The 27,135-nt window shown below is 41.3% G+C and overlaps 1 protein-coding gene and 1 long non-coding RNA gene across 6 annotated transcripts in view; one reads left to right on the top strand and one right to left on the bottom strand.

Moving 5' to 3' along the window:
- Positions 1–11,678, bottom strand: part of LOC125704985 (uncharacterized) — a 39,309-nt gene extending 27,631 nt beyond the window's left edge. For 2 of the 5 annotated variants that reach the window (XR_007381315.1, XM_048971230.1), the window contains exons 1-7: positions 11,222–11,568; positions 10,684–11,028; positions 10,024–10,377; positions 9,260–9,361; positions 8,394–8,489; positions 3,710–3,799; positions 523–591 (exon numbers count right to left, since the gene is read on the bottom strand). Coding sequence is in view for 4 of the 5 variants with exons in the window: in XM_048971230.1 (XP_048827187.1) it covers positions 523–591; positions 3,710–3,799; positions 8,394–8,489; positions 9,260–9,361; positions 10,024–10,377; positions 10,684–11,028; positions 11,222–11,276 (1,111 nt within the window). In the remaining variant the exon portion in view is untranslated. Of the gene's footprint in view, positions 1–522; positions 592–3,709; positions 3,800–8,393; positions 8,490–9,259; positions 9,362–10,023; positions 10,378–10,683; positions 11,029–11,221; positions 11,569–11,659 lie in introns of those variants that run through there. The other 3 variants (XM_048971232.1, XM_048971231.1, XM_048971233.1) reach the window with 3 other exon arrangements.
- The window catches only part of LOC125705039 (uncharacterized), an 87,141-nt gene continuing 70,741 nt past the window's right edge, over positions 10,736–27,135 (top strand). Inside the window, exon 1 of the long non-coding RNA XR_007381332.1 lies at positions 10,736–10,860. This is a non-coding gene — a long non-coding RNA (uncharacterized LOC125705039). The remainder of the gene's footprint in view (positions 10,861–27,135) is intronic.

Genomic DNA, 27,135 nt, shown 5'->3' with positions numbered 1-27,135 from the left:
ACATAAAGATTTCAGCTTTGATGACAATATTAACTTTGAAATTGCTTCATCTTTGTAAGGGTCGTCCTTTCTACAACATCCTGCCACTTCGGGTCATGAGTATTGGCTTTTATGCTATGCATTATGTCATCAGATTTCAAATGGCAAGACTCCCAGTCTATGTTCTGAGCTGACTTGTATGACTTGTAACAAGTTCATCGGTTTTCTTGCATTGCGCCATTACTGTATGCTTTTTCACTAGCATTGAAAAGAACTTTTACGTCCACATTGCACAGTATAAAAAGCATAGCTTATGATGCATAGTAGCCTATACTGGGCATGTGCATAGGGGCGGGAACAGGAAGTGTCTTAAACGCTATGTGCCTATTTTCAACTTTGATTTGGAAGCCTTGTTCAAGAGCCCAACACTGATACAGTTACTCTGCCAGTAATTGGATCTGAACTCGCAACCTTCCAGACATGGGCACAGAACCCTACCCTGCTAGGATGCACACCACCCCACACCGTTATACTTAAACTTACCTACACATACAGCTGTGATGATGATGGTGCTTCCGAAAGACAGGGCTACGTATTTAATCTCACCCATTTCTGTAAATACAATATAAGAGTCATTTTAACAAATACAACCCATCACATCTCAAGTCACAACAGTCACCCCTAATATTTTTTGGAAAAATAGTTTGTGCTGTCAGACCATTATGATATTCAAGTTAAACTGGTATTTCATTCCATCCATCCATTTTCTGTAGCCGCTTGTTCTATTCAAGGTCGCACGAGGTCCAGAGCCTACCCCGAAGGATACGGGTGCAAGGCTGGGTTACAACCCAGGATGGGGCGCCAACCCATCGTAGGGCACACTCACACAAGCACACCTATGGGCAATTTTGGTGCAATTAGCCTCAGCATGTTTTTGGATTGAGGGGGGGAAACTGCAGTACCCGGAGGAAACCCTATGACAACACAGGGAGAACCTGCTGTTATGGCAGGGCATGGCAAAGGGAAAAGAGGGATACAAACAAAGAGGGGTTTATTAACAAGCAGAACAGAAAGGGGAAAACCAGAAAATAAAGGGATCTCGAGAGGTGAAGAACAAAACAGGAAAAACAAGAATTAACTAAAAGAACCAAAAAATAATATACTACAGAACAGAGCAAAAACTGAGAACAGACTGGGAAAAAATCACAACTACAAGCAAGCAGTAACTACATGTCTTAAATGACTAACTACATCTACATGTCTTAAACATGTGCATCTTAAACATATGCATCTTAAACATAGCTAAACACTGGCAGTGGCTAACCAAAGAAGTGGCAACTACACAAGGAAAGACTGAAAACAAGTACAAGCAAAACTAAAACCAAAAAAACTTGGGTAGGGTAGATTATAAACAGGGACACAAAGACCTTGAAAAACAACATCAACAGCTAAGGATTCTAATAAACCTAAAAAATAAACAAAGGGAGAGGCTGGCCATAGACCAGTCTTGAACCCATGATAGGAGTGATATTAGCTTCTGAGTATCTCACACAACCTGTTGAGCTATATGGCACTCTGGTGAGCTAAGAAACACACTAGGGACTTAGGACAAAGTCAGAGGAGGGAATGGGATAGACAGTGACACCTGCTGGCCAAACAGGGACAAAACATTTGGAACAGGGCCAAACAGGCACTGATCCTGACACATGCACATTCCATGCACAGAACCAACTTGAAGACTTGAATTCAGGTCAGAGAGGTGCGAGGCAACAGTGCTAACCATTCCACCACCATGCCTGCCCTAAACTGTCCTTCATCCGATTTAATAATGTCCAACCATTGGATCTGCAACCATTGGCTTTAAAGCAAATTTTTGCTGTCTAAAACCACTAAGGTACGCCCCAATCAAAAAAATCATAGATCAACAGAGAGGATCATGAGGCACTAACAGTGCGAAGTGTCACATTCACCTCTGTAAACACTGCTGGTTACAAGCACACCAGCTGTGTGCTATGGAAGATGATAATCCAGGCATGCTTTAAAACATCCACCATTGTCAATCTGCTGAAAACATCCCTGAATAATTGTCGTGCAGTTGCCACGATCCTCACTGTAAGCAAATGCTTCAAGAGACTGGTCTGGAACGTCATCTGCTCTGCACTGCCTGACACATTAGACCAGTGGTTCTCAATCCCATTCCTGGTGCCCCCCTGCCAGAATGTTTTAAATCCAACCCACACTGCTTTTAACCTGCCAAATTCATCAGTAGCCTATTAAGGACCATTTGAGCCTAATTAAGGTAGGGATGGAATGAAGACATTCTGGCAAGGGGGGGAGCACCGGGAACAGGATTGGGAACAACTCCATTAGACCCTCTTTATATTGAATATCATCGGAACAGGGTCCACCGGCGACACCGCAGCCTTGACCCTCTATACTGCCCTATCCCACCTGGACACATAGGTGTGAATGCTGTTTGGCAGGAAAACTGCCTTTCCCTCAATGTTTCCAAAACTAAGGAGCTGATAGTGAACTTCTCCCCACACCCCTATCACCATCAATGGGTCTGCAGAGGGGAGAATGACCAACTTTAGGTTCCTTCACAGTCCACACTGGAGAAACAGCAGAGCAGGTGCAGTAGCGGCTCCTCTATGTACAGCAACTAAAAAGGTTTGGCATAAGTCCTGCATCCTCAGGACATTTTATAACTGTACCATTGAGAGCATCCTCACTGGATGCATCACCACCTTCTATGGGAACTGCACCACCTACAACCACACAGCTTTGCAAGAAGTAGCGCAGTGCATAAGAAAAATCATCAGAGGTGAGCTTCCCTCCCTCCAGGATATATATACCAGGCAGTACCAGGGCAAAGCTGGGAAAATCATCAAGGATCTTAGTCCCTCAAGCGACAGACTGTCTAGTACTGCAACAAACAACTGTTTTGATAGTCTCTATCGATATGACTGAGACAAATAATTGCCTATTTGGATTATGAATCAATGGCAATTATTTAGCTATCAGCTTAAAATGAACCTTGATGTTGTTTCAGGCATGTGCTAACTAAGAATGAAGACAAAGATGAAAACTTCATTCAAAAACTCAACCTTTTAATGAACTTTTTTGCTGATATAAAAGGTCTAGAAGTCTCTTTGATCATTTTTTTAAAAGATAAATAAAAATGACAATATCTATTTTTAAGTAAAAAAAATAAAACCGAAGATAAGCAAAGTAGCAGCAATAAAATATAAGAACACTACAGCAGCTTTCCTTTAATCAAATAAATCAAACAATCCAGCTAAATTTAAAAGAAATAAACAAAAGGGCAGAATAAAAAAGTACAGTCTGTAGTCTGTCCTATGCACATTGTATGGTCTTCACTCTATTGCAACAATATTTGCTACATGTCAATAACAGTTTTGCATTGAAATGGAGGAAATCTGTCTCGTAAGAGGCTTGTTCTCTGGAATTTGGAATATTTTAAATCTGTATATAAAATCGGGCCGGCAGTGGTTAGCACTGTTGCCTCACACCTCTGGGACCCGGGTTCGAGTCTGTGCAGGAGAACCAGCATTACATGGAAACACCATGAAAATGTACTATACATTACTTTCTTCTAAGACTTTTATAATAATCAACTTTATTATGTTTTATTACTTTTTTCAAACTGTCACCTTTGAACAATGCATTCTGGAAACAGAGAGAAAAATACAAAAATAAGGAACCATACCTCTTGAGTCCACATATGGAGCCATAATAAACAGCAGTGGGATGTTCAGCAGACTGATGGCAGGACAAGTAACAGCCTCTCCTGTGGATCCTGAGAAACAGCAGTCACACAAGATAAAACTTAGTGAATATTTTGCAGTATTTAGATGCAAATCTGCAGGTTGGATGCCAGTTTTCCTGTTACAACTCGATCTTGTATTTGTTGTATTTATAATTTTCTGGGAGAAATGGTGCGTTTTTTTGACATAAATGCAGGGGTGCCAATATTTTTGCCCATGACTCTGCATGATTTAAGAGATTAACATGGACTGAGCTTTTGTTTTTGTTGTATTTTCTATTTATTATATTGATAAATTGTGAAGATCCTCAGATCACTGAAGAAAAAAAGGTAAGATGCTGTACATGATGGTTTGAAGTAATGGGCTTTCATAACCGTCTGTTGATGACTCTGGAGTTACTTATAATACAGTTAAGAATTCAGTTAAAACCATGCCATTGCTGATTATTGTATTTCATATAATTTATTATTATAACCAATGAATGAATAGCCATGATTCCGGAGATTCTGAGAATTAGAACCAAGCACGCATGCGGCCTTTAATATACTGACACTCGGGTTTCAGAGAAGTGGAGGTGTTTAGAGTTGAACATCGATAGTCTAAATATAGATGGACAACATTTTCTCAACCTGAATGACTTTGAACATGTTAAATGATCCCTCTCAAACATAGACAGACTACTTCCTACAGGACGTGAGATCTCTTTGATGTGGGGGACATGCCAGGACAGTGTGGAAGAACAATGTTTTAGCTTATATATATGTATGTTACAGATTTTATAAAAACAGCTATGAATTGGTGTTTGGATACTTTCAGTATATGATAGAAAATACAAAAGCTTTCTTATGGCTTTCAGCTAAGAACAAAGAGTGGCACACGCAGACACAAACTGAATAAATATTTGATTCAAAAAATAAATCGCAAATAAAATAAATACGTTCAATAATTTCTGGTGTTGTTATTCTTTTGCTACTTTAGGCAATATCCTGTTTGGACTGGAGGTTATGATATTGTAAGGCAACAGGCCTTGTAGGCCCCGCCGGTCTGATCTCTGACAAGCCCGCAATGTTCCAATCAGTGACCTAATGGTGCGTTCGTTTTTCTCTCGGAACTCAGAAATTCCGAGTTGAGTGACATCACGTCCGACAATCTCCCATTCGAGCTACAACATCTCGGAACAAACATGGCTGTCTCCACGAACACGCTGCTGTGTGTCGTTGCTTTATATTTCAGCAGTTTTGGAGTAAGATTATTTCCGAGAAAAAAACAAACAAGAAACACGAAGTAGTCAAACCACATTAAAAGCTTTATAAATTATTTTAGTCCATTCATAGCGATATTCTTTTTTCGAAAGGCAAACAAACTACAAACAAACCAAAAACACTAACAAGTCTGGTAAAAATCTGATATTGCATGCTAGGATACTATTTATGGTTACGATATGGCATTCTCTAAATCGAGCATGTGCAATTACATTTATAATTATTAATACATTTAACAAAATAAACATTTTTAAAGATAAAATAGAATTACTGTTGAGTGTGTAAGCCGCCATGTTGAAATTACGTCACAGGGGCAACTCGGACAACAAAATTCTGTCCGACATCAACGTTATAAAAGAAGCGCGTTTCCAAGGGGAAGCGACGTCTTTCGTGACATTTCGTGACGTTTTGGTCCGAGTTCCGAGTCGGAGAGAAATAATCGAACGCACCATAAGGTGAAGGTCCACCTGCTCCGACAAGACTGGAAATCACTAGATCACCACATCAAAAGGGACACCTCACCCCCACTGGGCGGCTAGAACCCTGCAGCCAAATTCCAGCGATAAGGCCTGGCTGCGTCAAGACACAGATCCATCCTACACTCGCTAACTCACACTAATGCAGAAGGTATTACCCCAAACTAACATTAGGGGGACACACACCCATGTCTGGTCTCATTTGAATGGTAACAGTACGACTGACACCGTACTCTCAACCTTAACGAAGTATGTTCTCCATCCATCCATTTTCCAAACTGCTTATCCTATTGGGTCGCGGGGGGTCTGGAGCCTATCCCGGAAGCAATGGGCACGAGGCTGGGAACAACCCAGGATGGGGGGGGCAGCCCATCGCAGGGCACACTCACACACCATTCACTCTCACATGCACACCTACGGGCAATTTAGCAAGTCCAATTAGCCTCAGCATGTTTTTGGACTGTGGAAGGAACCCGGAGGAAACCCCACGACGACATGGGGAGAACATGCTAACTCTACACACATGTGACCCAGGCGGAGATTCGAACCCGGGTCCCAGAGGTGTGAGGCAACAGTGCTAACCACTGCACCACCATGCCACCGAAGTATGTTCTCACATAAGAGAAATATAGAAAGTAAGACTAAACCCACCAAAGTGGAGGATATTATTACCTGGTGGAACAAAGGAATTCCCACGTTCCTCCTAAATCAAGATAATATCCGCAGATCTCCAGGACACACACACGGGATAACCTGACCATGTTCCTCCGGGGTTAAGCTGATCTGGGGTGGTCTAGAAGTGTCTCTGATCATGACCGGGCTCAATCCTCTGAAAACATGGACCCCTGCAGGGGGCAGTCATGGGTGCAGGATTCTGGGTTGCTTACGGAGCTTAGTCATTATGTCACAACACAGGGTGGGAAAATGTGACTCTGGTGCAGCAGCTTGGGAAGGGCCATGGACTTTTTTTGGGAAGACACACTAGACTAGACAATCTTATCCGCAAAGGGCCGGTGTGTATGTGGGTTTTCACTGCAACTCCCTAAATAGATTACTAATTAGAGGACTGATTGGCTGAAGAGTTCTCACACCTGGGTTTGAACAGCTGACCTAAAGCTTATTCCAAACACCTGCAAACACCAGCCCTTTGTGGATAAGATTGGCCACCTTTGCACTAGACTTAGTATAGCTTTACAATGACCAAGCTGAGGAACAGTAAGGGCAGGAACAGGATTGGTAGAGAGAGGTGTGATGGGGCATGACATGAAGGCTGGGAACAAGGTGACTACAGGATGACCAGTGACCTCTGCTGGTCAAACGGGGATAAGACGCAGGCAGCTCATGACAGTTATAAGATAGATAAACCATGGTTTGCTTCTATCCTAGCTACCTGTCGATGTTACTCTTTGTCTGCCATATTTATCTTCTGGAGAAGCTTTTCCCAGTGTGCAGTTAATCACAAAACCAGGAGCCATCAGCCAATAGCATTTGCTGACAGAAACATCCATGAGCCTGCCCCCAAACTATCAACACCACCCCCATGTCAAAACTTGAGTGCAGAAAATTAACTTGAGCAAAGAGAGCAACTGAAGGTCAGGTCGTGTTGTAAACCGTTCACAGATATCGACTGAGCGGTGGTTTGCCGGCACCGATCGCACACCAATTTGCCTCAGATCTGGGGGTTTTGTTGGCAATTTCCAAAAACTGTCGCAGAGTGGAAAATCGGGGCTAAAATCATGTAGTGTGAATTAAGCATTAGTTATACGGGAAGCGGGTGGCACATGTGTGTGGAGTTTGTATGTTCTCCCATGTCGTCGTGGGGTTTCCTCCGGGTACTACGGTTTCCCCCCACAGTCCAAAGACATGCTGAGGCTAATTGGAGTTGCTAAATTGCCCATAGGTGTGCATGTGTGAGTGAATGGTGTGTGAGTGTGCCCTACGATGGGCTGGCCCCCCATCCTGGGTTGTTCCCTGCCTCGTGCCCATTGCTTCTGGGATAGGCTCCGGACCCCCCGCAATCCACTAGGATAAGCGGTTTGGAAAATGGATGGACGGATGGATGGATGGATGGACGGATGGATATACGGGAAGCTGGCATTTGCACATACATGCACCAAGCAGGAAAAACAAATCATCCAATGAGAGAGATGCATGGAGACATACATGCATTTGCAGATTAATGCATATATAAATGATTGGTTTAAAAGTAAAACGACCAATGCTTTGACACGGCTACTGTGGTTTAGGTTGTCTGCCCAAACAGAGCCAGCAATTTCATCTTGTCTTTATTCGTCAGAACATAACGGACAGAGATTCGTGGCAATTTTCATTGTCGACCATTTTTTCATTTACGTTGTCATTACAATTTAGTCATGAAATTAAAAGTGAGAACTTGGCTTAGTTGTCTTAGAGGTGAGCAGGTGACTCCTGCTGTTGTTCTTCTTCTTGTTCCTGTTGTTGTGTAATGTATCATTATTTTTCAGACCTAAATGTAGCCTTAGGGAACGGATCACATTTATAACCCGGGAACCGCCTGTAACTGACAATATTTAAAAGATGTTTATCAACCTTAAATACAAATAAAAATTTAAAGAAACACTAAAGCAGCTCTTCACGGTTTTATTAACTCTGTGAGTGTTCCTAGGTAAATTTGGTAAAGTTTTTGGGTTGGCAAATCTTATTCTAAAAGGTATGTTTAGTTAGATCCACATGTTGGCCAGACAGAAAAGACCAAGAACGTTTTTATTATCCTGTTCATAAATCCATTTTATTTACTACTGCACTCTGTTGTTCATAAAAGAAATATTTTTTAAAACAGAAAACTCACAAGACACAAATAATGAAAATCTGTCAGCTTTCTAAGCATTCTTTATATTCAACAGGCTCACCTTCATTTACACCCCACAGGATGAACGCTGCGGACACAATGACTGGCGGAACTGTGACATGTGAACAGTGACTCAGCAGAGCCTGTCTGCTTTTATCTATAGACAGAAAGTAGAACCAAATTTAACCACATGCTGTTTAACAGATGGTTTATGCATTTAATATATTAGTTTAATGCCCTACAGCCATCCTCAGATGGTCATTCTGCTGCATGCTGACCTACAGACACCCAGTAGAGACGGTCAGTCTCACTAGATGCAGCTCTTGCATTATTTAAAGTATAATTTCAATGAAACACAAGACCAAGGCAAGTTAATTACATCACACTTAAGTCCTATAATGCAGGGATCCCCAACCACCGGGCCGTGGAGCATTATATACCAGGGTGCAGCGAACGGATAACAGAGGCTGTTTGTGAAGCTGGTGCAGTGACAGTGACAAAAAACAAATTATGCAGTAGACTGGACATAAGTATCACACTTTGGGTGTCATTGTCTCCCATTACCCCCAGATGGGACCGGCTCGTAAGAGGGAAACAAGCACAGGGCTCCCACTAATTCAGGGGGGTGGTGAGTTGTATTTTTACACACTTTGTTTTTAGTCGTTTCTATACCGGTCCGTGAAAATATTGCTTTACATTAAATTGGTTCATGACGCAAAAAATATTGGGAACTGTTACACGTCTCTTAACACACCCTCCCTTATTTGAACAGAAAATAAAACCAGTCTGTGGTGGCAGAAAGGTTGGGGCCACTGCTATAATGGACAGGCACCCTTATGTAGATGCAGTCCTGCCTTACACTCACAAACATTGATCCACTGATGTCGTCATAATTACTAGAAATGACAGAGCAGATACTACACTTACCTTCCCTTCTTAAATACCTGACAGATAAAGCACCAGTAAGTAGGACTACAGGTGTGACAGCGATGCACAGCCACAGAATCAGCCAATGCAGGGATGAATAACCTAAAAAATGCACACATATCTATAGTTTATTTTCTATATTATTTTCTATAGGCTGTTAGAGTATAATCATCACATCCAAACTACCAATTATTATCAAACTTGAGCAAAAATTCACGATTAAATCTTTTTCCACAGGTGTGTGATTCCGAACTGATCTCCAGCTTTAAAACATGTTCATATTTATACAACATGATACAGAGAGCTGTTTAATTGTATTTACCCAGTCATATAATGTTATGTACAATTAATAAAATGCACAGCTATTATAGCATTTTTTCCAGTGCCATGGTCTCTGTAGCTCCGAAATGATTATTGTGTTATTATTAATATTTAATAATTACACACTGTATCATCAGCATTCAGAGCTTTCATACATTCAACATGCTCAATTGGCCAAGACAAGGAGTGATCATTTGTGATCGTACTGCACACACTGGCCAGTGACCAACTCCACCCGACAGCCTGACAACTTTCAACAACCGAATATTAGCTTGGTGTGTTTTAGGCTTTACACTGAGCTGACTGAACCCAGTTAGACTGTGGCACGTCCATAAAACTCAGTCTAGAACAGAACCACTGACCCTCAGGAGAATGAAAATGAGATTTAATCACACAGAACTATGCTGAAATGCACGTTAAAACCAGTCCTTCTAGTGACTCACCCAGTGCTGCTATCCTGGCAGTTGTATTGGCAGAATCAGTATCTGAGTGGACTTCACACCTGAACTCTCCTTTGTCTTCCATCCTGACTTTCATCAGTTTCATTGAGAAGTTTCCTTTGGGAATTTCCTCAGTGAAGAATTCAGCTCTTCCAGAGTATCTCCCATCCTGTGACTCTGGTCTGTTCTCTCCATCAGCATACAGAAGCACCAAGATGTCACCGTCATCGTCTGTCTTTCTCCATTTCACCTGAAGCTCTGTCACATTAACATGTGTGTCCACAGAGCAGCTGAGAGTCACATCCTCTCCAGCATGTGCATAGACAGGCTCATCTGCACCCGTCACCACCAGTCGCTCTGGAACAATTACAGGAAGATTCACACAACCTGGCAACCTGACATCTGTGTGTTTTTCCTTCCTGTTCAGAGATGAAACTCAAATAGTTTGGGCTGTTTCCATTTTAATATTTATTTATCAGTTTTTAAATTTTGCCATTAGGAACCTGGAAGATGAATGATTTTCGTGATTTTTGTTTGAAAATTACATGTAACAAATAACTCCAAAGGTAATTAGACTATATTCAACGTACACCAATAGAATGAATAAACTCCAAAAATAATTAATTATAATACTTAAGCCATAAATCAGAAAGGCTCACTTGCCTACTTCCTGTATCTCCACCCGTGTTTCATGGTTCTCCTGCTCTGTATAAACCACACACTTGTACACTCCTGTATCTGCAGTCCTCACACCCTCAAGCAGCAGAGAGAAGTTGCCTTTGGGGATTTCCTGAGGGAAGAAGTGGGCTCTGCCCCTGTAGGCGTCCCCCTGTGATTCAGGTCTGGTCTGACCATCCTGGAATAGGTGCACGATGGTGTCTGAATCAGTCCTTCTCCAGTCCACCTCCAGCTCCTCCAAAGGCAGGGGTCTGTCCACAAAGCAGGGCAGCAGTACAGCTCCTCCCAGCCGGGCTGTTAGAGGACCAGCAGAGCCGTGTAGCAGGAAACCTGCCACAGGGATAAGAGATATAAAATCATGACCTAGAGCATTAAAAAATAAGAACATATCATTATTTACAAATGTTACTTGAATATCTGGTAAACAAATTCTTCTGTATGAACTAGTACACCAAAAAAAGACAAGCGCAGTCATAAACATATACATACGAATGACCAGACACTTAAATTAGGCAATACATACCATCACAGCCAATGACGATGAAGATGAAAAGGAGTCTGAAACTTTCGCCCTTCATCGTCGTTTTTCTGATAATACATTCATTTCCAGTTTATGTCTGGTGCTGAAACAAAAATGCCAAGTCATAAGAAATCTTTCCCACCCCAGAAATTCTTCCCTATTGTAACGCGCAGATCAGCTGTTTAGCCAATGAAGCAATCGTAAGTTTCAGGAGTCGCGAATTGCGGTGAAATAAGCACACACCCTCCAGATGCCGCAGCCTTGTTTTACTGTATACGCTATAAGCAGTCGGAAGACGGCCATTTCAGGTCCACAGCCCCGCAGACCACCGCTTACCGCTTAGGGACCGACAACAAATTACTACAGATTACAGATTTCTTTCAGTGGATTCTAGGCTATGGGATCCAGAGACCGCAAACCAGGATCAAATTGCGATACTACCTAAGACAAACAGGAGGCAGCTTAATATGAGTTAAGTGTTGTGTGAAGTATTCATTCATCCATTTTCCAAACCGCTTATTTTTTACCGCTCCCCGGTCCCAGAGGTGGGAGGCAACAGTGCTAACCACTGCACCACCGTGCCGCCCCCAAGTAACATATCATAATAATAATAATATTAATAACATGAATACACGTTTTTTTTTTCCTTTTTTGTTTGTAATGATACTAATGATGACACAGAGCAGAGCAATATTTATTAATATTTATGTATTTTATACGAATATTTATTTTTAAAATTCAGTGTTAATAAAAGCCACCATACAACACCTCTAACAAATCCTAGGAAAACTATTTTGAAACTATAGTCAGAGAAGTCATGTTTACTTGAAATGTTTACAGTTTTTCCCAATTGTTTACACACATTTTCTGAAAGCATGCCCCATATTCTCATAACTCTACACACAAATAAAAAAAAAACACACACAATGGGCAGAACCCTTCAATTCTCTTGCAAAATGAAACTCATACCAATGTAATTTCTTCTCAAAATTGTATTTTGTTTTCAAATGACACACACAAACCATCATCTGAATAGACATTTATAAGAACCAGTTGATTACTGATGTGCTTAATGTAAAACACTATGACCACTTCTTCTCCATTCATCATAATGACTTACTGTAAGCCTTTTTTGAATTTATATTCCAAGAATTTACTGAATACAGTTACAGTAAAAAAAAAAAAAAACAACTCTGCTGCATGGCCACAGCACCTCATCCACATCACAAGCAATGTTTGCCCTGGCCAAGCAGCGGGGAAATATCGGCTAGCATGGCGAATCCAGCCATGAAAAGCATCAACTGCCATATCTCCACATGCATCTTCCGTAGCTTGGAGAAGGGGATTTCGGTCATACACTTTCCATCTCCATGTAGAAAAAAAATCCTCAATAGGACTGAGGAATGGAGAATATGGAGCAGCCCGGTGGAAACTTATGTTGTCCCAAATGACAACATACCTGAGCTGCTCTGGGCCATATATCTGATCTGGTGGAATGAGTGTGTTGTATAGGATTTCCAGGAATGTGATCAGATGGGCAGTGTTGTAGGGGCCAAGGGTAGCATGGTCGTGGATGACACCATGGTTGGTAATTGCTGCACACATTGTGATGTTCCCACCACGCTGGCCAGGGACTTCAACTCTCTTTGGCCAGCCTCCCTCATTGTTAGACCATGGTTGACCACATGGTCAACCAAAGTGGCTTTGATCTCATCAGAGATTACGTTCCTTGGCCTTCCTCGTCCTCCCTGTCCTCCTCCTCTTACTCTCACTCCTCTGGCTCTGCCTCTGTTTCCAACGTTGGCATCCATTGTTCCAAAACAGAAGAGCTCACCTGTTGGCCTTTTATAAAGCTCTGATTTCTAAATTACAATTATGTGTGACAGGTGTTTACCCATGTGATGAGTTAGTATGCAAAGTAGGGCAACTGACTTTACAATTTTGAATGACAGTGTGTTCCTTGTGAAAACTTCTTCATGAAAATTGTGCCAAATGCAGAGGGTTGTGTGTAGTGTTTTGAAAAAAGTGTGTTTTAAAACTGCAATTTGAGTGTAAAGCAGGAATTGTGCTTGTAGTTTACCAGAATTGGTTCAGGGGGTTGGTGCATCAGTTACATGTTGTAGTCATTGTGTCTCAAGTACAAGTAATTGTGCGTAAACAACTAAGAAAAACTGTAATAAAGTTTGTTCAAGTTTAACCTATCCCGTGTTTAGACATTTTGGGGGTGTGCAATACTGCGTGGTGGTGGGTGGTGCTAGTTGCTGGCTTGGTGTTCTGTAGGTTAGATTGCATAACCTTATTCCTGCCTGTATTCACCCAAACCTGGTATCTTATATGAACAGTAAATTTTGGGGATTTGCCTAATAAAGGAAAGTGTAAATGTTACTGTTTTCTTTGTGTGGGTTTTTGTGGAGACGACGAACGGACTGGTTAAGAAAAAGGTGGCGGCAGCTTTAATAAGGAATTTGCTGTTACATTACAGTATTTTATGTGTATTTGCGCCGATATGACAAGAAAGTATCGTGCTTTTTAACCTTTATATGCTAATTCGTGCTTCATTTGAGGTATAGAGGTTAAAATGCACGGTGATTTCTTGTCTGAGTGACCAAGGTACGTTTATTGCTTGTTTTGTGTGATATCACAACCACCATCTGGAACTTGGGCTCATTTGTAAACATTTCTATAAAACAGGACTAAAGCTTCACCGCAGCATTCTTAACCATTGTCAGATTCAAAATTGAGGTTTTACTATTCACTTAATTTCCCAGTCTAATATTTAAACATTTTAAAGTCAAACAAAGCGGGCGGCATGGTGGTGCAGTGGTTAGCACTGTTGCCTCACACCTCTGGGACCCGGGTTCAAATCTCCGCCTGGGTCACATGTGTGTGGAGTTTGCATGTTCTCCCCATGTCGTCGTGGGGTTTCCTCCGGGTACTCCGGTTTCCCCCCACAGTCCAAAAACATGCTGAGGCTGATTGTAGTTACTAAATTGCCCGTAGGTGTGCATGTGTGAGTGAATGGTGTGTGAGTGTGCCCTGCGATGGGCTGGCCCCCCATCCTGGGTTGTTCCCTGCCTCGTGCCCATTGCTTCCGGGATAGGCTCCGGACCCCCCGCGACCCAGTAGGATAAGCGGTTTGGAAAATGGATGGATGGATGGAAGTCAAACAAAGTCATTTATTCTCAGTGTAACTTGCAGCAGATAGTGTATCTGGATGTTATCCATATCACTGCTGTGAATACTTATGTTTCACTCTTGTAAGCATTTTATTCAGTGATGTGCACAGACAATTTGAGGGGCAGATGCTTGATCGGGGGCGTGGCTGACCGGTTTGGGGGGGGGGGGGGGCTATGCATGATAGTCGATTTTTAAAATGGGCATTTCAAACTCTGAAAGGGGAGCACTTTCACTTATTCAGGCATAAGGGGCAGGTGCTCAGACACCACCAGTCCCCCCCCCCCCACCCCCAATGTGAAGATCATTGTGACACCTAGCATTCAGCCTCTTCTAGCGTTGTACTTTGACTCAAATAGACACCTTCTCTTACAGTTTTTATGAGTTGCTAAAGCACTATATCTCATTCTTGGAACAAAATTGCAAATTGCCAAAACTAATTTACTGAATCAGTCACTCATTTGGCAAAACTTTAGACAGTGTTTACCTAGTTAGGCACAATTTGCAGACCTGAGTCAGCCTTTTCGCAAAACTCTAAACAGATTCTCGATCATCAAAGTGAATTTTGCACCATGGTGGACTTTGATGCGAAATGGAAAACACAGGTTGCAGACGTTAAGCGCAGCCAGCACACAGTCAGGGGAGCTGTAAAGGGGGGGTAAACGATGACGATTCTCGGGGCCCATGACTGAGAGGGGGCCCAGAGAAGCCCCAAATAAACTGTGTTGGGGGCCCTGTCAAGATTCTTTTCATGGGGCCCAAAATCCTTAGCAGCGGCCCTGTACACAGTACTCATCATTTAAACACAATGACCGTTCACACATGTTTCTAAACATGAGAAGAAGCCAAAGAGTGACTAGGACATAGACTACATGTCGGATGAGCGTGCAAGTACTGTAGGGGGGTTGAATTTCAAGGTTATGGTACAAATGGGTCACATGGAGGATTCTTCCCACATCGCTCAGCAAGGGAGAGCATTTCCTGTGATGTAGACAAAGTTCTCTGTCCTGATCCAGCCCTGAGACATGGGGATGAGGCAGAGTAAATATTCTTCCTTGATTCTGGCTTGTCAGTTGCACATTTTACTGTAATATCCTTCTCACCTGGATTTTTTACTGTGTTCTTTACAGTAACCTTTTCGAGTGCTGAATACTTTACATATCAGTTATAAATTGTATAATTTTTTTTTTACTATAGTCTTTTGGTTTCCGAAACAGCTCAGCATGCAAAAGACCACAACCTCAGTAAATGTGTCCCATTCTCTACAAACACTGACTGCTGGTGTTTTCAATTTTTTGCTATAATGCATAATGACTGTTCAGTAGTGTTTATGTACCGACTGGCTTGATGCATGATCTGAAAGCAGTGTTTGCTTTTGAGCAAAGATAAAATAGTTTTGAGAAGATTGTTTGATTTTGCAAGACGAGTCAAAGGTTTTCTGAGTGTAGCTTGAATTTTAGGGTTTTGAGAAGAGGAATTTGTAGGAAATGTGTTTTAGCAATTCAGAAAAACTGTAATACTCCATTGTGCAGTTGCTGGGTTTCTTTACCTGCACCTTCTTTCTTTGCAAAGCTTTACGTCCATTACATCCAACTCTGCATTCTGCAAATCATTTATAACTGAGAGTGTACAGTATGGCCATGCAGCTGTAGAAAAGTCTGCTTCCCCAACCTGCTCAGTCATACTGACTTCTGACAGGAGCTCTTTCCTTCTAATGCTTAGATGTGGGAGTGTGTCCCTCAGCCTGAGAATCCATACAGTGACTCTCTTCACTCGATGCAAATCTAGACTGACTACAGGCTAGTCATCCTCCAATGGCCTCAGAAAATAGGAGGCAGCGCCCCCTGCAGGCTGGTCATCCTCCCTTTTCCATCTGCAAATAAAACCCCCACATGCGTACCAGCTTTCCTCTTTCTCCTCCTTCAGCTTCCTCCCAGCCTAGCCTTTAAGCTGTTCCAGCCCTTGACTGGAGTCATAATCACTCACATGGGATAACATCATGCCAATTACAGAGGAGGCATTCAGGTCAAGAGCTGACAGGTTTCAGAATATACTCATATACTCAGTTCAAGTTCAAGACTTTTGTTGTCATTGTTCAGTTGCCTGGACAACGAAATTAACTGACAGACCACAAAGATGCAAGAAAAGTGACAGAGACAGTACAAGATAAAAATGAATAAATAAATAACACCACAGTTAAAACAGCAACAGTTATGAGTATATACTCATATACTCAGCACCAAATATCTGAAGATGCTTTTAATTTAATCTAACAACAAATGAATCTCTTTAGATTTATCACATGGAGCTTTATGTGAAATCACGTAAGTTCATGCACAGCGTGTCTGGGTCAGCAGCCGTCTGTCCCAGCCTTTCATGTCTCCTCCCCAATTGGCCAGCAGGTGTCACTGGCCATCCTGTTCTCCCTGTGCCCAAGTCCTTTGTGTGCTTCCCTACGTTCCTGGATTGCTGTGTGGTGCTGTGGGCTGAGCGTATGGCTAATAACCCTTTAGTAACGTGTTTGAGCCTAGTCACCTCTGTAACTGTAACAGATCACTGATAACACAATTTTTGTTCCTGGCTTCCAAGTGTTGTATTTCAACTGCTTATGTCTAAAGCCTATGGAAAAACAACTACATTCAGCACAAATTTAGATTTTATGACCACAGCCCAGAAAAATGTCGTATTTATGTCTGATAAAAAAAAACACTTGCATGATAAATAGACAAAGACAGTCAAAAATCACTCAAAAAGGTTCAGAAATGAGCAGGTTTTCTAGATTTGCGAGTGACCTGCAAATCGCTTTCTCGAAGAAGCCCCCAAATGTAGTCCCCCATCATGTTTTCGTTATACTGTCCTTGGTAACGACGTTTAAAGTCCAATATATCTTGATGAAAGCGCTCACCTTGCTCCTCTGAGGAAGCGCCCATGTTCTCCTTGAATTTGTCAAGATGAGCGTGAAAGATATCGAGTTTGAGAGACATTCTGCATCCAATTTTGGTGTAATTCTTTACGAGAGTCTGAACCAACTGTACATAGTTCTCAGCCTTGTGATTGCCCAGGAAGCCAAGAACAACTGCAACGAAACTGTTCCAAGCCGTTTTCTCCATACTGTTCAGCAGCTTGGCGAACTCGTCACATTCTATGATCTTCTCGATCTGCGGTCCGACGAAGATACCAGCCTTGACCTTTGCCTCGGACTGCTTTGGAAAAAGATCTTGGAGGTACTTGAAAGCTGCTGACTCCTTGCCATATAAGCGAGCAGCAAATGTTCACCTTACCTTCAAGAGTTTTCTTGCAATATTCGCCTGTGAAATGAGGTTCCCAGGACTTGTCTTGATCCCCAACAGGTATGCTGAAGTATGCCTTGTAGGCCTCACACATCTTACGACATGCTTTCACGGAATACTTTCTCACTCTCGTCTTTATAAATTGTCCACACACATAGCAAAATGCATCTGCTGGGTGCAAATAACCTCTTGATGCCATCTAAATGAAATGATAATTGCTCTTTAACTACGATTCCTTATTCTCGTACTCAGCAATAACATGAACCGAAATGTTGGTTCGAGTCACCTGTGCTTTTATACTTGTATGACCACTATTGGACAGTCCGAAAACATTCTAGAAAGTTCTAAAAGTTTCTTGAAAGTGCTAGATAATTCAGGAAAATTCTAGAAACTTCTGGAAAATTCTAGAAACTTCTGGACAATTCTAGCAATTCAAGAATATTCTAGAAGACCACTCAGCATTGAATGCGAATCAAGAATTTTCTCGAAAACAGACAAATTTCAAAATATCATTATCCTGATCACAGAAGCAAAAAAAGAAGTTTTTGTGGAACAATAGCTATCCTCTGTTTGTTTTAGGCATAACGGGTTAGGAAAACACACTTTGTACCCAGGAACAAAATAAAAATAAAAATTTGTTACATAGTGTTATCAGACAGACTTTCGCCCTAGTCCAGTACTCATTGACAGCCTAATACACCGTGTTTCAGTTTCTCTTGATAGTCAATACATGTCACAGGATGTACATTACTCTGATGGGCAGGCCCTCTTACATATGATGGAAACACTACAACAACTTAAGGATAAGGGTCAGAGGAGTGAAATACATATAATGAGTGTGTAGCTCAGCAGAGTAAGACTCTGTGGCTGTGATCAGAAGGCCGATGGTTCGTGCTCGGAATTGGCAGAAAAGCCACATGCCCACAGGCTTTTGAACAAGACCTGAAAACCCTGGGGGCCTCAAGGTAGCAGTCTCTTCACTGTGACCCCCAAGCTTGTTCATGCCTTTATGGAGAGCAAAATGGAGCAAATTATTAATCCCATTGGGCCTCAGCAGAATTACAAACCAGTACAAAGAAAATAGTTGTTAATTTTACATACTACCTTCTGCTGGCCTTATGAGAATATTTAGATAATCGCAATTTTAACATTAAATTGATGATTTTCCCACAGTCCTGTGGCCGCTTTATATGGTAATTATTGATGAAAACTTTTTTGGAAAGTGAAACAATATTAAAATTACTTTATTGCATAAAAAAACTAAAATAAAGTAAAATGTTTTTTCGCTCTTTATACTGCCGTCTTGTGGCAAAATTTAAATACTGCAGTTTGAAAACAGAAAAATTATTTTCCCACGGTGTACTAGAAGCTTTATGAGGTAATTGTTTGTATTAAAAATACATTGGACCAAGTCAAACTATTTTAATGAAGAATTAACATCTAAAACGGGCAAAAGACCATAAGCTGCTAGTAGACCGTAAGAAAATATTTTTTTAATTTTCTTGCTGCCATCTCGTGGCCAAACGTAGGTACTGCAATTTCTGGAGGAAATCATTTAATTGTTTTCAAACTGCAGTATTTAAATTTTCCCACAAGATGACAGTATAAAGAGTGGGAAGAAAAACTAATTATTGTACTTAAGAATGTAAATGTAGCATTTTAAACAGTCAATACACCGCGGGGAAATTATTTTCACTTTTCTTTTAAGTGCTGTGGTTTAATATGTACATTATTATTTCAGTACTGTGTGTACTGTCCTTAATATCTTGCCTCTCTCGTATAACTTGAGATACGCCCAAACTGACTTGCAACAAGTGGCCCTGGTTCCAAATGCGGAAGTCGATGGATACCTGTATTTTATATGCTGTAGTGTGCTGGGTGTCAGACATTGCAATGCACCTTGCTTTGATTTTGACCCGTTAGATCAGAGGGAGGTAATCTTATCCAGAAAGGGCCGCTGTGTACGATGGTTTGCACTGCAACTCTCTGAACAGCAAACCTAAAGGTTATCCCAATACCTTGATCTTGCTAGCATATTACATGTGAACCTGTTCAGTGTTACGATCCTCAGTCTAGGGTTGAGGATCATCAGAAAGGTAAAGGGAATAGAGGGGGGAAAACGAGACAACCAGGGGATGGGAAAAGGGAACACGGGACACAAAGGGTTCTTTTTTCGTAATTTTTTATATTTATTCACAAACAAACACTTTCACAAACAGTAGGGAAACAGACTTCGGGAGTGATACGGCCCAAACAACAAACAAAACAGTGCAAACGAACAAATCCAAACTAAGCTAATTCTAAATTAAATGAAAAGACGAGAAAACGAAATGACACAGACTAAGCCTAACTCCCTAACCAAAAAACAGAGTAAACCACACTTACGCGAAAACAAAACAGCAATCACTCCCTACGTACTTATCAGACACGAACATACAGGACACACCAAAAAGCCGAAACACAGTATCCGAGGGGCGAGGCAAAGAGAGTAGTCAGTAGGAAGGCAAGGGATCAAAACCAGAAGGCAATCAAACTAAAGGCAAAGGTACAGCAAAGGGGCAAAGCAAAAGTCGGAAACCAGGAAACAAAAATCTGTCATACACAAACAATCCAAAAGAACGCAAGCAAACCAAACAACCAACAATGAGCAGAGCTGCCGCTAATCTCCCGCCACGACTTTTTCAATCCTACATCCGGAAGCAGCGTCGAAGATCGGGGACGTGGCCAGGTCCAGGAGGCGGAGTCGAAGGGAGCAACATGCGACGATCAGGATCTGCAGAGCAACCCCTCCCCTGAACCTTACGGCACGTAACATCAGGAATAGAGTGGTGAAGGTATTCAGAGGAGAATTGATGATTATCAGAGGGAACAAAGGGGCTGGGTACTTGTCAGTATCCAGTAGAACCACCAGACATTTACACTGAATGGTTCTGGATGTGGCACAGATGCTAATCCCTCTGTATTAGGGGATCTGTCTCCAGTTTGTACTCTTTCAGTTAAGAGGTAGATTATAATCTGGTGACTGATTATCTGATCGCTTTGGTTATCCAACACATGTGGAAACTTGGGACTGTAGGCAATCTAAAAATGGCAAACAGTGACTAGTATCCTTCAGATTTCAGTGCTTCTCTCCCTGTATCCTGTGAACAGCAGAAGGTGAAGCTGTATTACAACAAGGGAATGTTTGTAACAAATCAGTAAAAGCCAGTGTGGACTGAAGGATGTAAGGACTGGAAGTCACCGTGAGATAGTCTGGGTACTTTATCTAAAACCCAGGATACAGTTATACAGGATATAGTGCTCTAGAATAAAAATCAAGTTTAAACCTCACATATAATGAAAGATAATTTACACAAAAACAGTAGAATATCCCAACCCTTCCCCACCCCAAAATGGGTCAAAAGACCTACATAGTTGTATTAAATTTGATACGATGTAAAATCAAGGTCCTGGCTGTCAGAGGTCATAAAATATCCCTGGACGTCTTTCGAAAGTGTAGGGCTGGCACCCCGATATCCAGGCTAAAATTGCCCACTGTAGCCCTATCAGATCTGGCCTCCTAATGATCCCCTGTATCTACAGCAGTTAGTGAATCCTGTTCTGCCTCTTCACCACCTTAGCTACTGTGTGTTAAACACGCTGGTGCAGAATAGCTGCTGTTGTATCGTCCATGTGGCTGCTACACAATGGTGGTGGTTGAAGTGGCTCCCCATTGCTTCAGTAAAGTGCTTTTGGTGTCCTGAAAAGAGCTATATAAATGTAACATTCATTCATGTACCCAGTTTAAATGTAAATTAATAAAGAAGTACTGTTCACATCCTTGAAATTCTACCAGCAAATTAAGCACTTAAACTCCCACGCATGTTTTACAAAGCCAGCTTACATATTCTTCTGAAATACACTGTAAAAACTGACAGGTAAGTGTGTCCTTGGATCCAAAGTGGAGTAAATGACAGGAACCCTGAGAATCACAGTTTTTGTTCCCCTGTTTCCCTCTTCTGTGTTTGGTCCATTAGGATCAGTGGGGGACAATGCTTCAGTCTCCTCATTGTCATGTGATCCCTACAGAAGTGACAGGATTAACTTAAAAAGTCCATATTTATGAGTTTCATCAAACATCTAATCCAGGGCCCATTAAGTGCTATTTATCTTTCCATTTACACAATATTAATTTAAACCAAATATTACAGAACCATTGGATCGACCAAAAGACTCTCCCAACCACTAAAGTACCTACTTCAAACTTTAAATATTCATAATGTTTATGCATGGAGACAATCTTAAGGGCTTGAATCGAAGGCAACTGATCTTCTTTTTTCAATTTCTTGAAGACTTTCACCTCTCATTTGAAAGGCTTCTTCAGTTCTAAACATCTGATGGGCAGTTCCAGGTACAGATACAGGAACCTGAATTTCCCCTGTTTCCATGATGGGACCTGGCTGGTCCATGACTGGTCCCTGCTGGGTCCTGGGTGGGACCTTGACTGTAATGAGATCCACCCCCCCCACCCCCCAAATGATGTAATAAACAAGGGGGCTGGTGTGATCCGCCCCTTAACTTTCTGTGTGTAAAGTACTTGCAATGATTTGTCCATCCTCCAGGGAGAGCAGTGATTATGAAAGCTGAAGTCACTTACCTGAAATCAGGTGAGATACCTGAAATCAGGTACTGTAACTCCACAGCAAAAAATGAAAATCTAAGCAAGTATAATTTTCTTATATTTAGAGAAAATTCAAATTTTACTTCCCCTTTTGGACATGAGGCGGACCCAAGATGTGTGCAATACAATAATTACAGGCCCAAACAAAGTAATAAGACTGATATTGTCAAGCAATGAGGGACAGTGTGGTATATGAAAATTAAACTTATCATGCTGTATTTTTGAGTACTTTTTAAAATAAAATAATCCTTCAGTGCCTTTCTTTTAGATGCAAAAGTACATATTACTCTTCTGCCTCATTTTTAACCCTTTATTTGAATACATTATGTGCTTTGAAATTAAGACAACTTATTTAAACTTAGTCTTTATATTTTTGTTACAAAAACCATTGAAAATACTGTTTTGTCCTGTACAACGGCCTCGTTGCTGCTGACGGCTACAGCCTTTCATATTCACAGCAGGAGGGAAGTGTTAAAAAATGACGAGTGAATGCATTGTTGAAATCTGAGCTCCAGCACACAGGGAGGTACATACTGGCCATTGTTTTGTGTGTTTGGGTGATGGGTAACTAACTAAGTTTATCAATTTTCCCATAATGTTGACATGTTTAACAGAATGTGGTGACCAGGTTGATTGTTTTTAATGGTTATATGAAGATCATACAACATTTTACTTGCATATACTGCACTTCAGGGTACAGTACTCAGTAGTGGCAGAAACTTTTCCCACTTTGAAATTGTCTGACATGCCTTGACATTTTAGTTTTTCTGAATTGCTAAAACATTTTCTAAAATCTCCTCTCCTATTCTCAAAGCACTAAGCACAAACCCTAAAATTCAGATTCTTTCAGATCATGCATCAAGCCAGTCAGTTAAATAAACACGACTGAACATCATTACAGTCATTATAGGCTACAGCAAAAAAAATTAAAACACTACCAATCAATACTGTTGTTGGCGTGTAAATTAGAAACCGCAAGACTATAGTAAAAAACAGTATGGTTGTCTACCAAAAATATTTGTATACTGTACAGTTAAGACTGTTAAGCCAGAGTCAGGGAAGAATATTCATTCTGCATTTGCCGTGTCTCAGAGCAGGGTTTAGAGATGCTGTGCCTTGTTGGGCGATGCAGAAAGAATCCTCTGTGTGCCCCATTTGTACCTTAACGGTGAATTTCAACTCCTATTCACCTATGGTACTTGCACTCTCATCCGGCACATACTCTATGTTCTAGTCACTCTTTGGCTTCTTCAATGTTTAGAAATGTGTGTGAACATTGTGAGCAGTGTGAATTTTACAGTTTTTTTCAGTTGCAAAGACAGATACTGCAATACTGAAGTCGCTTTCCAAAACTCTCCATACAGTCCCCACAACATTAGCTTATGTGGGCTAAACTGCAAAGCATTTCTCTTTGCTTTCATACAAAACGCAATCAATGACTAAATGCTTCAAAAGTCATGGATTCCAGTCTCAATCAAAATCCATCAACATTGCAACATTACATTTTCAGAGGTCATTTTGCACATGCCTACATCCATCCATCCATTTTCCAAACCGCTTATCCTACTGGGTCGCGGGGACATGCCTACATACTGACCCTAAAAGACAGCCAAAACTGAAATATGTCAATTTGCTACATTACTAACAAGACCCTTTGTAAAATAGATTGTGAAAACCACATAATATAAACAAATTGACACAAGATCAAACAATGAATGCTGGATGCCAAGATATTTCTCCAGAGAAATGCCAAGGATGGATCATGCATGTGAAGAGATACTACCCTGTTTTAGCAATTGAAAAAAACTGTAAGAAAAGACACAATACTAGCCTTTTTACAGTTTATAACATGCAACAGATTAAACGCTGATTAATAAAATGTGCAATCACATTATATTACAGAAATAATACAAAACAAAAAATGAATATTAGAACAAGAAATTGTCACTCCTGATCAGCATGCCAAGCTTCAAAACAGTTCCTGTCTGGAAGATAGAAAGCATCTGTATTTATACTCTAGTGGGGTTGTCACCTTGAATGTGGTCGTTGACACACCCTGCTGTCCAATAGGTCATTAGGGTTACCTGAGCCAAGGTGTGGAACATTTACTCATTAGAGGATAAATGCTTGGAACTCCCCATTAGACTTTTAGAACCAAAGAAGCCTTTTGGATGAGAAGTGAATGGTCTTCAAGAAAGTGAAAAAAGAAGTTTAGTCACCTTTGATTCAAGCCCTTACGATTATCATGTCCTGGACGACCGAGAACCTACATAGACTTATGTATGAAGACAGTTGTTAGGAGGCCAGCTACCTACTTTAGAATCACACTGTTAATAAATGACAGGTAGCATTATCTAAAACGCTAAGGTGTCACCTATTAAGTCAACCAAGAGAATCACAAAGTCCGTTTGCTTTACCTCCGTTGTGTTCAGTTCTTTGGGATCAGTGGGTGACTAGGCTTCCATCTCCTGATTTTCACATGATCTCTACAAAAGTGAAAGTGTCAGTTGTTGAAATTCACACTGACAAATTTCAACAAATATGCAATCTACTGTCCCTGACAGACTATGACAGTGTACCCCATTACAATGACCACTGTGAATCACCTGTACTTAACAACATGGGACCATGGAGAATGTACTGATATGTTCCTGTGTGCTGGAGTCATAATAAGGACTCTTCCTCTATCTCAACAGACTCTATACTTACAGGGAAGGAGGAAGAGCACAAGAGCCACAGATTTGCTACTGACAAAATTATGTACAGGCATGTTAAAACACACCCCATTAAATATCCATCTATCCATCCATTTTCCAAACCGCTTATCCTACTGGGTCGCGGGGGTTCTGGAGCCTATTCCGGAAGCAATGGGCATGAGGCAGGGAACAACCCAGGACGGGGGGCCAACCCATCACAGGGCACACTCACACACCAGTCACTCACACATGCACACCTACAGTATGGGCAATTTAGCAAGTCCAATTAGCCGCAGCATGTCTTTGGGCTGTGGGGGGAAACCGGAGTACCCGGAGGAAACCCCACAACGACATGGGGAGAACATGCAAACTCCACACACATGTGACCCAGGCGGAGACTCAAATCTGGGTCCCAGAGGTGTGAGGCACCACCATGCCGCCCCTACCATTAAATATTTAGTTATTTATTAAGAAATATCAACATATTAATATTAAATCTTCTATCAAATCATATCTGTAGATAAGGTGATGTAGTGGTATTACCTATGCAAAAACAAGAAACAATTTTGCTTATTTAACAGAAAAAATTACTATGATGCCACTGTGATTCCACTGAGGAAAAAGTTAGAACACCCTCACAGTCATTACTATTTAAAATGCTTATAATTAGATTCTAGTGCATCACATCAGGTGAAAATGCTTAGAACATCATCTACAGAGCTTTTTGGTGGAGCCTGTCTTATTTAAACCACAAACATTTAGTTTGGTTTGCTCTTGATTGTTCAGGTGAGTGGTATCACTGTGGTGAGATTCAAAGAGCTCTGTGGCCTTCAGAAAGAAGCTTGTAGATGCATATGAGTCTGGGAAGTGATATAAAAAGATCTGAAGTGAGTTTGTAATCAGCCATTCCACTGTCTGGAAAAAATGTACAAGTGGAGAACATTTAAAACAACTGCCAACATGACCAGATCAGGCCATCCTAGCAAGTTCAGCCCAAGGGCAGACTGCATGATGCCCAAAGAAGTCTCCAAAAAACCTAAAATGTCATCATGGGACATACAGGAAATTCTTGCCACAGTTGATGTCAAAGTACATGCATCTACTATCAAAAAGAGACTGCAGAAGTTTGATTTACATGAGAGGTGTGCAAGGAGGGAACGAGGGAACCCTTGTTGTAAAACAAAATGTCATAGCGAGAATGAAGTTTACCAGAGACCACCTAGACAAAGACCGGAACTTTTGGAACAATGTGCTTTGGACAGATCAATCTAAAATTAAATTATTCGGACACAGTAACAGAGGACGTTTGGTGTAAATCAAAGATTTTGAGCAAAAGAACCTCATGCAGCTGTGAAGCATGGAGCTGGAAATGTCATAGTTTGGGGCTGCTTTGCTGCAGCGGGACCTGGCCAGCTCACCATCATATAATCCACTATGAATTCTTCATCATATCAGAGGATGCTTTAGGACAGTGTGAGATCATCTGTTCAGAAGTAGGAGTGGTCCATGCAACATGACAATGACCCAAAACATTCCAGTAAATCTACCAAGAAAAGGCTTAGAAGACAGAAATTGAGAGTTCTGGAAAAGCCAAGACAAAGCCCATACCTTAATCTTATTACGATGTTGTGGGGTGATTTGAAATGGGCCGTGCACGAGAGACACCCTCAAGATTTTATATTAATATGTTGATATTTCTTAATAAACTACCAAATAAAGTACAATTTTTTTCACATTACTGTATAATAATCTGAGGGAAGATGGTCAGACTGATGTAGAGAAACAGGCCCAAGGACACCAACCAGAAGGGGAGATGTATCTTGGGTACCTACCTGGTCCAGCTCAGTATCTTGGGGTCTCTGAAGAAGGGTGTAAGCTGTCTTTATTCTAAGAAAATAACACCTCTATTATAACATCCCAATGTCAGCAAATCATATCCATCTATTTTCTGAAACCACTTGTCCTATTTTTCATTTCAGGGGCTCAGGAGGCACAAAGCAGGGAACAAGCCAGCATGGGGCACCAGCCCATCACATATCTACAGGCAATTTGGTAACTTTAATTAGCCTCAGTATGTCTTTGGACTATGGGGGGAAA

Source organism: Brienomyrus brachyistius, chromosome 12, assembly GCF_023856365.1.
Source record: "Brienomyrus brachyistius isolate T26 chromosome 12, BBRACH_0.4, whole genome shotgun sequence".
In the NCBI taxonomy this organism is placed as follows: domain Eukaryota; kingdom Metazoa; phylum Chordata; class Actinopteri; order Osteoglossiformes; family Mormyridae; genus Brienomyrus; species Brienomyrus brachyistius.
The sequence above is the reverse complement of the archived record's forward strand: the minus strand, read 5'-3'. Positions and strand labels throughout refer to the sequence as shown.